We start from the raw sequence: 16,209 nt of genomic DNA on the forward strand, positions 1-16,209 counted from the left end.
TGACAGTCGTTACGCATGATTCACCGACAGTCCGAGCCTGTGATTGGTCTCTCTGCAGACTAACTTAGCTTTGGTCCAACAATCCACCCTTCTCCTGACTTGTTATAACCAATTAACACATGGATGCTTGTTGACTTTGTTCAGAAACTGTCAGCAGTGCCAAACGAATTACCACCCGTCCCTCTGACACGGCACACATGTCAAAGCATTTACAACAATATCATAATCTTGTGGAATTAAAATGCTCTGACAAAAGCGTGTCTGTTTTGTTTTTCTCGGGAGTGTCTTTGATGAGCTTCAAGTGGAAGACAGTATTTCAAAATAATGCCCTGACAGTTCAAAGCTTCCCACAGTATACCAATAGTCTGAACATGAAGTTGAAACCTGTTAGTCTTTGCTTATATTGACACGTTGAAGGACTGATATGAAACCCAAATATCAACATTAAGTGACGGTTTCTACCTTGTCATTACGATTGTGATGCATCAGTGACAAGGATTTAATAAGGCTGATGGACTATTCTAGTACATGTTCGTAACTTTTGACACAAAATAATTTTACATTGTAGCTCGGAATTTTCAAGATTTTTTAGGTCAACTCTGAAAATGGAAAACCTTCAGATCTTGAGTGATCATGATGTGACGAGACCCTGCGTTTGAGCCTCACTGTGTCTTCTCTCCCTCATGTTGTTCCTCCGCCTCCTCAGGTGTTTGAGATCGTGGAGCGAGTCGAGGAGCTGCGCAAGAAGTGGCCGGTGTCCTGGGGGAAGCTGGACGACGGCAGCATCGGAGTGGTGTCGCCGTACGCTGACCAGGTGTTCCGCATTCGTGCTGAGCTCCGAAAGAAGAGAATGCACGAGGTCAGCGTGGAAAGAGTGCTCAATGTCCAAGGTGAGAAACGGCACACACCATTCAATAAAGAAATCCTTTAAAAACAGAAACAAATCTGCAATATTAGTTATGTAATCAAATTTAAATGTTTCGTAGTTTATTGCAAGCACAATTAAGAAACCATGGATTAAGATGTGTTAAGGTGACGGTCTTTATCATAATTATTCAAAGCATGGGAAATTGGAAGAAAGAGCTGTGGTCAGGCATAAAAAAAAACAGTAGTGGCAGACAATCAAATCCAAAAACTTTAAATCCCCAAAGGTCTCATTATTATTTTTCTGTGAAGTCTGTGTCACACATCACTGTGAGAAGACCTGTGTGTCCCTACAGCGAGAGCTCCTCTCTCTCCTACTGCTGTCATCAGTGTTCATATTGCCCGTCATCAAGTCCTTGTATAAGTAGTCAGGGCTTCTTCTACCAACCTCTCCTCTGCTTCAGTCCGATGTAGCTTCCACTTATTGCAACCAGCTGCTTTGCAACAATCATTTACACACTGTTAATCACACATGAGACATGTGGACACACACGCACAGACACAAGCACAGACACACACACACACACAGAGTTATTTCATAGTTAAGGGAATACTGCTTGAAAACATGAACTAGTAAAATAATGTTACTTCAATGGTCTTTGCTTCTTGTAGCAACATGTTTGTCTTTGTATAGCACTTCTCAGAGAACTTAAAATATCATTGTTTGCAGGTAAACAGTTCCGGGTGCTGTTCCTCAGCACTGTGCGGACGCGGCACACCTGCAAGCACAAACAGACGGCCATCAAGCGTAAAGAGCAGTTGGTCGAAGACTCGACTGAGGACCTGGACTATGGCTTTCTCTCCAATTACAAGCTGCTCAACACAGCCATCACCAGAGCCCAGTCCCTGGTTGCAGTTGTGGGAGACCCCATAGCACTGTGCTCTGTTGGGCGCTGCAGGTAAATGGAAGCACTTTTGTTTAACACCTAAAGTACTGTGATCTAACAGATGTTTATGCAATTAAGTATAGTTATAATGAACGATTCATTTAACAAGATATCTAATGACATTGGTTTGCCTTAGTGAATTGGCACTTGTAGAGTCGCATGACATGACCCAATTCCCAGGTAATCTAGTTAGTTATTAATTTTCCGACCCATTTACTCAGGTTACACATCGACAAGTGTTAATTTTCCTGCAGCCTTTAGTTGCAGTCATCTAGTTCCCCATTGGCCGCTGATCTTTTTCTCCATTTGAATCTACTCACCCCTTCCCCACCTTCCATCTCCATGGCAACTGTCTGTTTCGTCTCTGCTAGTCATTGGGAGATTCCAAGTCCTTTGCTGTTGTGGTTGTTTGCAAATGTCAGCCAGCAGAGACAGAGCAATTAATTTGATATGTCCTGTGCGGACGAATTGTTCACCTGACTTGGAAGCTCCTCTCAGGAGCAAAAGTTCCTGGGTCAGTGATGTAGATGAAGGAAGTGTTAAGATTCAGTCAATATGGAGTAACGTAAGAAGTGGTGGGTTCGGCTGCTGTCTTCTGTGTTTTACAAAATGAACTAGTTATGGGACAAGCTACACTTTGTACTGTATCCTGTCAGTACACAACTATGTACAGGATTGTAACTGCATGTTTTAAAACTAAAAGAACTTACCATGAAATTGCTATTATTTTCTATGTCAAATGAAAGCTTTAACGAGAACAAATGTTAGCACTAATATTTTGGGTCTCTGCCATCTCTGCCCACTCCCTTATGTGTACTTCATCTTTTTGTTGATTCATTTCTATTCCCTCTCATCTTTATACTTGCTTTTGCAAAGAGTGTTTTAAACAGTATTATGTATTCACCCCCACAAAGAGTAATTTGTTCCACTGCCAGCAAGACAAAACCAACAATAAGATCCATGAAAGAGTGATTGCAAACGAGGAGAGATAAAGCGGAACAGAAGTAAAACTTCTCCATCTGTTGTTTCCCCTTTTTCTCCTTTTTCAGAAAATTCTGGGAGCATTTTGTCTCCATCTGCCACGAAAACTCGAGCCTACACGGCATCACCTTTGAGCAGATCAAGGCTCAACTCGAGGCCCTGGAGCTCAAGAAGACTTATGTCCTCAACCCACTGGCCCCGGAGTTCATCCCGCGTGCCCTCAGACCCCTGCAGGGACACCACTCTTCGCAGGCCTTACACGCCCACCACCATCCGCATCCTCAGCACGCACAGCCCGCCTCCATCAAGCAGGGTCCGCAGCAGCAACAGCAACAGCAACAGCAGCAGCAGCAGCAGTCACCACCTAAGGTAAGATGTTAATCAGGAAGTAAAAACTGTTGCATCCTCTTATTTTTTTTTAATGGGCAATTTCAATTTCTGTCAAAGACCAACCCATTTTTTAATTTAATGTTCACGTCATCAGATTTGTATGACCGAGACTTTAATTCTGCTATATCCTTTATACTTAAAATAATAAATGAGTGTTCTAAGCCGGGAGGAGGAGGTCAGTCTGTGTAGCGAGAAATTACTTGAAAAAGATTAGAACGGGTAAAGGTTGGTTTCTGAGAGGCTCTAATGTTGTTGATTTTTCTGTGTTTAATATAATCCGTTGGCTAAGCACTTACTTGTTGGTGGAAATGATAAACAAGTAATCAGGGATAAATTGGTGCTTCTCTTTAGAGAGGAAAGAGATTCTAAAAAGCTTTGCACATGGAGGTACAAAACACATCTATTAAAATATATCAATTTAATATTCATCACAGGAAATTACTTGGTCAATCATTTCAGCCCCAGAAAAACATCATAGATAGGAAGTTGGCATCGCAGGTTTGCCGGAAGGATGTCGCTTGATTGTTTTGCTTAGTTTGAAATGTCTTTGTGTTTCTGTCCTCCCTCCTGCCCTGAGGTAAAGGTTAACAAAATCACCACAGCTGCCGACCTGCTGCCATCACCCACTGGGCCTAATGAGCCGCAGCTCCGCAGCGACAGTCGACTTTAGAAACAGACACACACACACACACACACACACACACACACACACACACACACACACACACACACACACAGACTTTCTCTCACTCACCTCAGTCTTACTATGTAACTCACAGACCAATATGCTACCTCTATACAGTGTGCAGAATATTGTTTCTCTCAGCATACACAGCCTGTTCCTAATTTAAAGGTCAGACCCTTCTTGGCGTCTATATCTTTCGTTAATGCGTGATGTATGCAGACAAAATACGATTCATTCAAATGTCACTTAATAATAGAATAATTTGCAAACTTTAAAACTGTCTCCACGTAGCTTCTGATCAAAACATGTGGTGTTGGCGGATGAATGTGGATTCGGTAAAGCAAAAATGTTCCCATATTCCTCACAACCAATATCAAACAATACCTCGCTTTTGAACATTATATAATTCCAAATGATACTGTTCAGTTATTGATTCAAGATAATTTCTCAGTCAATTTTGTAGTGATGTTGCACCTTTTCTGTTGATCATCAGCACAATCTTGGTGTAATTTCTGAGGGAAGATAAAACTGAAAACATTGTCATTACATATTAATATGAATATGAATATGCTCCTTTAGCTGTTGTGACAGATGTGGGACTGTCGGGACCATCCTGCAGCTGCTGTATGTCCAGTTCCTGTTTTCCTTTAAAGTTGCCAGATGCGTTTTTGTCCCACACTTCACACATTGTGTTGAATCTCTTCTCTTCTCCACATGGTCTCATCTTCATTCAGCACTTGCTAATGACTCTTTCTTCTTACAGGGGAAACATGCAAACAACACAGAGCACCTGCCACCTGAAGGATATGGTGAGTGTACCCATCATGACCCGCATTGATTATCTAGATATGGATGGCTGCCATATTGGGAAAATGCGTCCTTTATTGTTGACAAAGGCAAAGATGCAGCAGATGACAGGCTGCCTCTGTTCAGATATGCAGACAGAGCTTCAGCTGAAAGCGTAGATTAAGTGTGCTATTGAAAATCCATTCCATATAAAGCAGCACAACCATGTCGTCTCATCCCTCTGTAAAGTAAGTTTCAACAAGTCTTAAGATGACAGACAGGAGACAGTGAAACTGAAAAAGGTTGATCAATGAAGATGTTCATAAATATTACTTTGTACAAAGAATTCCATTCTTTTGTCCTTACTACTATATTTTAATATTATGGACCAGTTTTAAAGCAGAGCTATTTCCAAAGTTTCAGTTTTTCTGTCTCACGACATGCATACAAACAAGCTTTTTGACAGCTTAATATGAGGCAGCTGGAACAACACAGCATGGATGTAATATGAGGTTCACAAGGGGAATAATATCAGTTTGTCTGTAGCGCTTACAAGTGCAGCTTGTCAGCACTAAACTGTAAAAAAAAAATTAAAATGAAATCCAGGGATATTACTTCTTCCTGTCCTTCATGCCAAAGTGGATCAAAGGCAAAATCTTTTGCCGTCCTTTCCTGTAGAGTCACAGAGTAAAGTCAACATTTCCCAGGCTATGAGCTTGCGATCTTCCTACTTTCACTGCGTCATAACATTATGGTTAAAAATGGCTAAGAACCATATGTATTTACCTTGTATTACATTGTCACCTTCTCTAATTGCCACCTTCCTCAATTGCAGTTCAACCGAACCCAGCCGTGCTGATGGGAAACCCTATTCGGGCATTCTCCCCACCCCTAGGTGGTACACCAGCTGCCATGGGCAAGTCGCCCAGTCCTGTGCAGAGGATAGATCCACATACAGGCGCCAGTATCCTCTATGTTCCAGCCGTGTATGGCGGCAACATGGTCATGTCCATGCCTCTGCCTGTAAGTTTTAAGCCTCGAGTAACAAACAAATAAATAATACAAGCCTGTGTACTGAGCTAATGTCCAACTTTATCAACACAGCAATACTTAACTAATATCATAATGCATTGAGACTCACTGTAGATATTCATTTATGTTGTTATGGAGTTAACATAGAACATTTTGTGCAGTAGTCTTTTGCTTTGCATGTTCAATTCATACAGTTGTTACCAATCACATGTTACTTCTTTGGTCCACTGATCAATAATGTTCATATGTTCTTATTTTCCCTAGTTGCCTTGGCCAGGTTACCAGAATCGCTTTGCCGTGGACCCTCGCATCATGAGCCACCCTGCAGCCATGGCCTACAACTTCAACCTGTTGCAGGCTCAAAATCGAGGCTCCCCCATCCCTTACAGTGGAGTGACCCACCCTTCTCCTCTGGGCATTGGTCAGCCCAGCCCTGACAAGGAACTTCAGGCAGACCCCATAAGAAATGGTATGCCTTTGATTCTTATTGCTACACATAACTGTAATTTAATGACATCAGAAAGACCAATGTAATGGTTCAAATTTGGTTTTGGCCTCCTTTTAGGTAAATTAGAAGCATGTACAAAGTCAGAACAGAGCCGTCTCCTGACACCAGAGAGGAAATCCACTGACATGAAGGAAAAACAGGCAAGCTATTTCTGTTCTTATATAAACCCACATTAGCAGAGCTAAAAAACTCTGGTAAGAGCTTTGTGATTGAGCGAAAACCTTAATTGTAATGCCTTTGCTAATTGCTGTTCATATTTTTGGTGCAGGGAGAATTAGACACAGGCCAAAGTCGAAGTCTAGACTCTCAGACAGATGGGTTAGTTGGATTTCCCAATGCTCTACTCCATCGAAAAGATCCCTCGGCTGCCCAGAGACCCCTCAACTACCACCTGGCACCACCAAACGCCGCCTTTCCTCCACATCCTACCAGTGGGAGACCCTTCCCCCCACAGTATCCAGTATCCAGGCTTCCATTTCGGGTCAGTCAGCCTCAGCACCCGGTGATGGCCCAGCAGAGTCAACAGCAGCAGCAACAGCTCAGTCCTGCCTTCACTGGTGGTAGCCACAATGCTTCCTTCTTCAGTGGCCCCATACCGCCTCACAGGGCTGTCCAGTCTCCAACTATGGATGGCTCAGAGTCTGGAGGGGTGGAGGAGATGGGTAGCTCCATTAGGACTCCAATGGGCCACCCAGGAGGCCACCACCCAGGCATGTCACAGCATAACAGGGTCAATAGCTTTGGGGAGGATGGACAAGAAGGGACCATGGGAGATGGTCTGGGTGAGTACACTATAACTTTTACTTTAGTACTAGACTGCTAAGTATAGATATTTTAATTTGTTAAACATAAATTATTATTATTTGTCAAACGTGTTTATATACAGAAAGTTTTTAAAGCTCGTATGCTGGTTACTTTACCAGTTTTTTTTTTTAACAATATATTTATTGAGTTTTACATATAAGAAACATACATTCAAACATGTATAAACATACAAACATTTATGAACACCCCCAACCCACAATCAAACACTCAGGGTAAAAAAAAGAAAAAAGGCATAAATTAAAAAAAAAAAAAAATTAAATGAGATTAAATAAAATAATAATAAAAAATATAATAATAAATGGAAGTAAATAAAGACATAGATTTGCTTTACCAGTTTAAAAGAATGTGATTTTCAGTTTTGATATATATTGTGTGAAGATTCTCTTAATTTTATCTTTCACATTTATATCTATCATGTAGCAGCTTTGCACTGTTGACACTGTCTTCTTAGACTCGTCTCACTGTTTTATTGATTGCACAAGTAATACATAATAAATGTAAAAGGCATTATTGACAGGCTGATCTGGTTTATTAAGTTAGTCCAGATGCATTGCCATTTCATTGTTTGCAAAAAGACATTCATAAATTTTCTGTGATGGCAATGTCCGCAGATTGGATTAAAGTTCGATTACATGGTGCATTATATCAACTTAAAAGGCACTAATGACAGTCAAGGTAATGCTCATTGATTATGTTCCATTTTCCTGTGCTTTGGATTTAATTATCTCGAAAGACGGAACATGCTCTTCTTAACATAAAAATGCAAACAAATGCTGGGTAACTTAAAGGTTCAGGTTAATGATGAATCTACATCATAATAAATTGCAGTCGATTTTAAGACATTAAGACGTTGAGGCTGAAACATCAGCAGAGATGCATATAAACCTACAAGTCTTTAGATGTGCACATGTCCCAAATCTGTTTTACTTCTCCAGTCCTGTGTATCACACCGTCAACACAAACCGACAAAAAGAAAACTAAATAGCATCTCTCTCCCCAGATGTGCAGGTTTTCTAACCTCAGCAGGAAACCTGACTGCCTAGATGGAGAATGTGATGCAGTTTGGTTTAATCCATAAAGGAGACTTTTCTGTCACTCGTGCACACTCAACTCCTCACTTTCTGAGGAATCCACTGTTACTGTTATCAGTTCAGGTGCAGCAAATGAATGTCCCTCCTCAGCGTTGCAACTGCCACCACCTGAATGAACTCTGTTAGCTCCTGCTTAGAAAGCAGCTGCTTTGCAGGCTGTTTCCGTCCAGTTCTTTTCCTGGTTCCTTCTCGAACCTCTGTAGGCGCTCAGCAAAATTCATCACAGTGGACTTATTAACTAATGGTGCTCCCCAGGATTTTTTCACAAACCTCTCCATTGCATCAAATCAAATGGTTTTCTCAGATATATAATGCAATTAGGTTTTTGGTACCTTTTCTGTATTGATTCATAGATAATCTGTTTAATAAGATCCCTACCTCCACTGTGTACAGAACCATGACAACAACACCAGTGATTCTAAAACTAATGACTTGTGTCCTTTTCAGACCTCCAGGGTCCCTTGGCTCTTGAGGCCCTGAGCCAGCAGCAGCAGCAGGCGGCCAGGCTGGGCCAGTGGGGGGAGGCACCGGGCCCTTTCCTGCAGGGCAGCGTTGCCTTTCCAATGCCGCAACAGCTCGCCCACCTTGCTCAGCCCGGCATGCCAGCTCGCATCCCCCATCAACTGCTACGGGCAGCTAGTTGGGGCCTTAGTGCCAATATGGATGATGAAGCTGTTTCTTCTGCCTCTGTTGGACCACCTTACACCAGGTAAGTCTAAACACCATCTTGTTTCATTAGTAGTTTGTAATGCCAAAGATATGTTAAAGTTTAGCTATTAAACATGACGATAGTTTCTACTTAGCTGTTGTTTTAAAATTAAAATATCAAGTTTGAGACTAAAGAAATAGATTTTTGATTCCTAGGTACCCAGGCCTCTTGAGAGAGATGGGCCCACAAGAACAGCCCGAACCCAGGGAAGCCGTGGAGATGCAGCCCCCACCTCAGTCCCGTCTCCTCCAGTATCGGCAGTCCCAGTCCCGTGCCTCAGGTGACCCTACATCCTCCTTAGCCGCCTCCTCCAATCATGCTGGCCCTTTCCCATCAGGACCTTACTCCCATGAAACCGGTCGTGACCTCCTTAACGACAACCTTCTCAACAACCCAGCTCTGCAGCAGCAGCAGCACCCTGGTAACCCCCTGTACAATACTGGTAGCTACCCACATCAGCCACCAGCTCACCCTGTCAGCCCCCCGCCCTCCCAAGTCAAATACCTTCTGCAAGAAGCTCAGTGGTCCCATGGTGGAGCCGCATCAGTGAGCCCACCACATAACCACCTGTTGGGGAACCAGGGCCACGGCCATGGCCTCCCTTATGGACTTCCCATCATGGCTCACCCCAGCAGACAGGAACAAGTCCACCTGATGCAACTTCACCATCAGCACCAACAACAACAGCAACAACAGCAGCAGCAGCAGCAACAACAGCAGCAGCAGCAGCAGCAACAACAACAGCAGCAGCAGCAGCAACAACAACATCAGCAGCAGCAACAACAACAACAACAACAGCAGCAGCAGCAGCAACAACATCAACAACAGCAAAGTCAAGGCCAAGACCAGGAGTCCTACCACCCTCTGTCCCCCAGAACGTCAGCAGCCACAGCCCTTCACAATGTAGATGAGGTGAGGATTGTTCATTTGATTGACTCACTACTGAAATGACCAGTGAATCTAAAATCTCCATCTCTACATAACTTAAAGTACTTATCCCGCTCCACTAATCACATGGAGAATTCTCAGCAAAAGTGAGTGTCGAATATGGACATTTATATTCACATTATGTTCATCTGTAAATACGTGGATGTATTAAATATGCATAATGAATATAATTCTTTGTTATTTCCTACCTGGAAATTTGAGAAATTAAGGCTGATAATAATTTGAATGTGATTAGTCTAGTGCAGGGGTCGGCAACCTTTACTATCGAAAGAGCCATTTCGCCCCCTCTTCCCCCAAATTAAATCTGTCTGGAGCCACACAACATATTTGAAAACACAATTATACAATATTTATAAAAACTTTGGTTGGTTGCATTTATTGAATAGTAGAACGACAATAAAAAAAACTGTTGACATTTAACTGCTATTTTTACCTGTTACAAAATAGGAAAACAACAAACTCTTATGAATTGGAGAACAAAATACATGTATGGGCCTACTTTGGAATAAATTAAACACAGAACTTTTCAGCAGATGCTGTGAGCTTGCTCTGGAAATATCTTTCAACATTACATTTCTTATTGTTTGCTAATTCCTCGCAACATATCAAGCATACATGTAAGACAGCATCGGTGGCAGTGAAAGCAAAATTAATCTGTCCACGCAGAATTAAACTCTATTTTCCTCCCAGACTTTTCTTTTCTGGGACTTATCCATGATTAGTTTACTGAGGCCGGGGGTCGGAACTATAGATAAGCGCCGGGACGTAATAGGGTGTGACGCATATTTTAGTTGCTAAAAAAACGTGAGAGCAGGTCAGACTGGAGGCCGACACAGAAACTGCAGATCGGTACAAACCACCTGCAGCTTCTGCTCTGATCAAGAAGCTGCTGCGCTGATCTCTGATCAGCTGAGACCAGAGAAACTCGTTGTTTTCACTGTTTCCACTGTTGAGAAGCACCGGTCAGTCACTGAGAGGCTGCTCCACGTGAACGAGCTCCGATGTCACTGTCTCTCTGAGCGAGTGAGCAGGGCTCAGGGCGGGGGGCGGAGCCCCGGCTCTGTGTGTGTCGGCTATCTGGGAGCGCGCGCGCACACACACACACAAGCACACACATTCACCCGCTCCTGGTATTTCATGATGGCCTGATACGATGATTATTTAAAAAATGAACGTCAACGTGACGTTCACTCAACTTCATCATATTAAAACTGATTCGTTAAGTTCACCATTCACGAAAAATATGCGCAACATGCACTGTACAGGGAGCCACTGCAGAGGGGCTGAAGAGCCGCATGCGGCTCCGGAGCCGCAGGTTGCCGCCCGCTGGTCTAGTGACACTTTTCTCCATATGTTAAGCTCCCAATACAAGTACAGATTTCAAAGTGTCCTTCGGGGTAACTGCTCACTTTGCCCTACCTTCCTGTTCTTACCTTTTCTCTTTGTTTTCCATCTTCACTGTCCGTACAGTATGAACCCAGGGGTCCAGGTCGGCCTCTCTATCAGCGCCGCATCTCCTCCAGCTACCCAGATGAACCATCTCCAGCCAACCCCCACAATGTCCTGTCTCAGCAGCCGCAGCCTTGTACATCAGATCCCCCGGAGCACCCCCATCCGCACCTACAGCATCACCAACACCCACATGCCCACTACGGTTATCCTCCGCATGACAACTGGCCCAGTAATGGCGGCGGTCCCGCTCCGTTCCAGAACATTCCATGTAACGGAGCCGGCACACTTGCTCAGCATCGTGAAATCCTTGGTAGGTATCATCCAAAAGGCTATTGTCAGGCGTTATGATGGTTTCACTTGAGACATTTCTGTTAGTTCGCAGTAATAGCTGTATATTCTAAATACAATATTGACCTCTTGTCATTTTGCCTCCCTTTTCCATGTGCAGCTTCCAATGCCCTTCGTCAGACAGAGGAGCAGGTGAAGGCTGAGACCACAGCGGCACAGCAGACGCACCCGCACTCCCTCAACTCCCTTCAGCACCTTGGACAGTTTCCTCCTCTCATGCCCAACAACAAGCAGCAGCAGCAGCAACAACAACAACAACAGCAGCAGCAGCAACAACAACAGCAGCATCAACAGCAACAACAGCAGCAGCAGCAGCAACAACAACAGCAGCAGCAGCAACAACAGCAGCAGCAGCAGCAGCAGCAGCAGCAACAGCAACAACAACAGCAACAACAGCAGCAGCAACCGCAGCCGCAGCAGCAGCCTCCACAAGCTCCCACAGAGCCCAGCCAGGGCGCCCCAAATCTAAACAAACCACCCACCATGTCCTACGCCAGCGCCCTGCGTGCTCCACCCAAGCCCCGAGCTGTTCGCCCTGAACAGGCCAAAAAGAACAGCGACCCCCTCTCCCTCCTTCAAGAGCTGAGTATAGGAAGTTCAAATGGTAGCAATGGGTACTATTCCTACTTTAAATGAGTCACCTCTCTCACATTATACGTGATTAAACAAAAACCAAAAAAAATCTACAAAAAAAAGCAAAAACATTCTAAAAAAAATTAAAAAAAATAGTGCAAAGTGCATTTACAAATTGTTTCTATCAGTAGGTTTGTTTTATGCATTTTGTTTTTATTTTTACTTTTTATTTGTAAGTCATCTTTTCTCCTGTTTCACATATCTGTGAAGAAAATAAGTATATATAAAGAATGCATTACTAGTATATATACATACTCATTATGTATATATGAATATATACTTATATTATCTACACTTGTATATGTACGTAATGCTAAAAAAAGTTATAAAAAATTAATAAAAAAGGCGAGACTTGGTTGACCACTTAGCTCCCTGCTTACTTTTCCTTACTAAAGTTGGTTTTCCTTTGGTTACTACATAAGTACGTTGAAGTTTTAACATTTTGTGTTCCTCAGTTTTGAGTGGGCGTTACGTCTTGGTTTTCAGACTACTGTAGTTGTGGTAATGGACGAAAGCTAAGTGGTCAACTGAGACAAGAAACTACAGGAACAGTGTATAGAAGTAGTTAATTTTTCCTCTAATCTGTACATATAAAGAAACTTAAAAGACTGAATTGTATGCCACAGACATGTCCTTAAATTCCTGTATCATGCTAGCGTTTGCATTATAAAATCTTTTCTGTTTGTTGGACTTCTGATCCTAAATTCTTAAACATCTTTAACTGAGAATCATCTTCAGCGATACTGTGGTTAATGTGATTATTTACTGAAAAATAACAATATGAATATTGATAGCATATTTTACTTTTCACCAATGCCTCATCAGCCACACTAGAAACTATAGAATGAAGAGTTTTAAAATGGCATCAACCATCTTGTTCCTCCCTTGGTTTTGCTTTAAGGATCATAGAACATCAGGCATGACTCTCTGTGATGAGATACTCATTTTATTTGAATAGTCTTTTTTTGTTTAATTTTATTTCTTATCTGAGAGTCAATTCTCAACCCGTGTTAGTAAGATTTTCACTAGGGAAAACTTTCGAAAAACCTCTTTTTTTTTTTTTCTTAGTCAAATTTTTTTTTGTTCTTCTTCTGGTGACAAAATATCATTGAGTTTGTTTTTTCTTTTTTTATGAAGAGGTTGCTCTACTCTATGGGTTAGTGAAAGTGAAGAGAGAGTCGTGAGGTCAGAGTGACATGTCGTGATTGGTAAGTTGAAACTGAAGGTGTGGTCAACACTGCCAGTCAAACGTTTTTGAACATGATGAATTTTAGCAAGTATATTAACTATAGAATATATACCCTGAAATTTGAAAAAATACATATATATAAAGAATATTATGGGTGTAAATTTGTTTCTGTCTTTTATTTGATTGGAAATGGTCTGTTGCAAACAGCTCACTGCGCTGATGCTCTAGTTCTCGCACGCCTTTTCATAGCATATGATGGATTGGTGACACATCCTTTTTCCCATTTCTCTCTGTGTGACAATCTTTTGATCCCTGAGTAATATGAAAATAATATTGAACAATAACCACTCATCTCCTTCCTGAGCTGATGTTTGCTCAGAGTTTCTACATATACATGGATCATTTCCCATAAAATTCTTAGTCAAAAGCATGTCCCCCAATTCTCATATTTTCAAATTGCAGGCCATTAAAAGGAAATTGTTCTCCCAGTTATTTTCAACACACTGCTCCGAGATGTAACCAGAAATAAAACCAAAAGCAATTTTTTAAGAAGTTGTTCAAAAAGGTCTGACTCACAGTGTGTCTGTGTTTTATAAGGATTCATTGGTGATGTTGTAGAAGTTGTTCCTCGTCATTCAAAGAACGAAATCATCGGTTTTTAGGCTTGTTTGGTATGAGTGATAATATGAAATTTGACTCCCTTTAATTGAGAAAGTGTTTTATTAATTTTTCTTTTTTTCAATCTGCTCCAAATCACATACATTTAACTCACGTCCCAAAAAACACAGGACAAACGTAACACAGGATCATACGAGTTTGAATTCCAGCTCGCTGCACACGAGTTTCATCCCGACGCCTCCATCATTAGTCACACAGGTACAATAAAAAAAAAATGCTGATACAGTTTTTCCTTTTGTGAAAACCCCACTGCCCTGTTTGCAAATTGGTCTGGTGGTAAAGTGTCCTGGCTTTCATACGACAGCGTGTCACTATTAACCATCTTTAAACGCCACTTACCCACAAAGCTAAGCCCTTACAGCTAACTACTTAGACGTGTTTCGACTAGTCAGCGGCGAGCCTCATACAAGCTACGGTTTTACTTTCAACGTTTTACACATTGTAATTCAAAGGTCCAGACTTTTTGGGCTTACAGCGGAGAACAACACATACTTGTAAATATGCATTTTCTAGGTATTTACAAACAAGAACTTTGGGAGCGCCTCAATTTTGTAGAAGCTATTCAGCTATAAAGAGGCTCTGCCCTTTTTAATTATGCAAATTCACTCAAAAAATATATAGGATAATTATACAGATGGATGACAACAGCCCAGTTGGTATAGTTGTTTTGACATTATCTATTTTTTTTTTTTTTCAAGGCGTCTGATTTGACAAAGGACACTTTTTGTTGCAGCTGTTAAAAGATGATAATTTCACTGTACAATATGTTTTTCAGTATATGTTGCTGGATTTGTCCTGTTCCTTTCATTTCTGACCACTTTACAGTTGTACAACAATCAACATGTTTTTTTTGTTTTTTTTATGTGATGACTTGTTTTTCCTTTCATGCATGTTGAGATGACCCGGCTGGTTTCTATCCCTGTTTTTATCAGTTTGTATTGATTTGTGGATTAAAAGAAAAACGAGAAAAAAAAAAATCTTTTGTTCAACCTACAGAGTCAAATTTGAGTATATTATTTGATGTGTACGATAACTTGTGACATTATCAGCAAAGCTATTATAATATTTTACTAACATGTCAATCAAATATGTACTGGTCATGTAAGTTCTCTTATTTCTTTTCTGCGGTTACTTAGCAGGGCTACAGCTGAGGTTGCTCCCTGGTGCGTGTTGAATTTAAAAATCTCCGGACACGCTGGTTAGGGGGGGGGAATCAGTTTTCGTCGTTGGCTAATCTCTGAAGTTGTGCAATACTAATATTCCACCGCTTCGTCAGCTACACTTTTATTTATTTTTGAAGCAGAAGAGATTGAGCCAAAGACATCTTAAAGGGATTTTATTTCAACTTTTCTTGAGCTGATTGTTTTCGACGTCTCATTTTTGTGCTAATCTACCATCTTTATATTTCAAACATGAAGGGTAGCCTCGGATGAAATTGGATTTGAATTGCGTTCGCCTCCTGATGTTGCACCATATGTCACCGTTGAAGTTGATCGTTTCTTGAAAACATCCTGTGTTGCCTTTTTAAAGAGGACGAAATGAAATCAACGTGTGTGTGTGTGTGTGTGTGGCACATGGAAAGGGAGCAACCTTACGCCCAGCCAGTAGAGAGCACTGTGTTCAGCCTTCTATAGACGCCACGTCTCCTCCCGTTATCCGTTCGCTCTCCTCTTTTCTTCCCCCACTGCAGTGAATCAATGGCACACCTGTTCTCCCAGTCCTCCCAGTCCCATTGGTTTTTCCCTCGTGGGTACAAAATAATGAATAGATATGTTTTACTCTTCTTCATTTCAATTGGTGGTGGTTATAATAAAGGATTTAGACTGTGTTAAAAGGTTTATTTTCTTTTTTTTATTTGTTTCTCTATTAAAGTGTTTTTATTGAAACGTCTTGAATTCTATGTCTTTTTTTTCTGCTGCTTCTTCTCTGCAGTACAGGCAATTCACTGGTGACATGGTTAGAATGGTGTTTGGGAAGATGCAGGCGATAATGACCTTAAAACAATTTAATTGAAAGGCATGGGCAACACTTAGCCTCATATACATACAGCATATCTAACTTTAAATGTTTTACTAGTTTAAAACCTAAAGCAGAAATTAGACGTCAGATTAAACTAGTGCAGTGCTCGTTGTAAATTTGTTTT

The 16,209-nt window shown here is 41.5% G+C and overlaps 1 protein-coding gene across 3 annotated transcripts in view; it reads left to right on the top strand.

Annotated features, from left to right (window-relative positions):
- The window catches only part of helz (helicase with zinc finger), a 49,313-nt gene extending 33,357 nt beyond the window's left edge, over positions 1-15,956 (top strand). For all 3 annotated transcript variants that reach the window (XM_062386952.1, XM_062386954.1, XM_062386953.1), the window contains 12 exons: positions 707-890; positions 1,595-1,823; positions 2,861-3,161; positions 4,631-4,676; positions 5,489-5,676; positions 5,950-6,154; positions 6,251-6,333; positions 6,462-6,975; positions 8,557-8,818; positions 8,974-9,730; positions 11,237-11,528; positions 11,667-15,956. In XM_062386952.1, the coding sequence (XP_062242936.1) occupies positions 707-890; positions 1,595-1,823; positions 2,861-3,161; positions 4,631-4,676; positions 5,489-5,676; positions 5,950-6,154; positions 6,251-6,333; positions 6,462-6,975; positions 8,557-8,818; positions 8,974-9,730; positions 11,237-11,528; positions 11,667-12,202 (3,597 nt within the window). In that variant the 3' untranslated portion in view covers positions 12,203-15,956. The remainder of the gene's footprint in view (positions 1-706; positions 891-1,594; positions 1,824-2,860; positions 3,162-4,630; positions 4,677-5,488; positions 5,677-5,949; positions 6,155-6,250; positions 6,334-6,461; positions 6,976-8,556; positions 8,819-8,973; positions 9,731-11,236; positions 11,529-11,666) is intronic.
- Positions 15,957-16,209: the final 253 nt, after the last annotated feature.

This window comes from Platichthys flesus, chromosome 5 (assembly GCF_949316205.1).
Source record: "Platichthys flesus chromosome 5, fPlaFle2.1, whole genome shotgun sequence".
Classification (NCBI taxonomy): Eukaryota; Metazoa; Chordata; class Actinopteri; order Pleuronectiformes; family Pleuronectidae; genus Platichthys; species Platichthys flesus.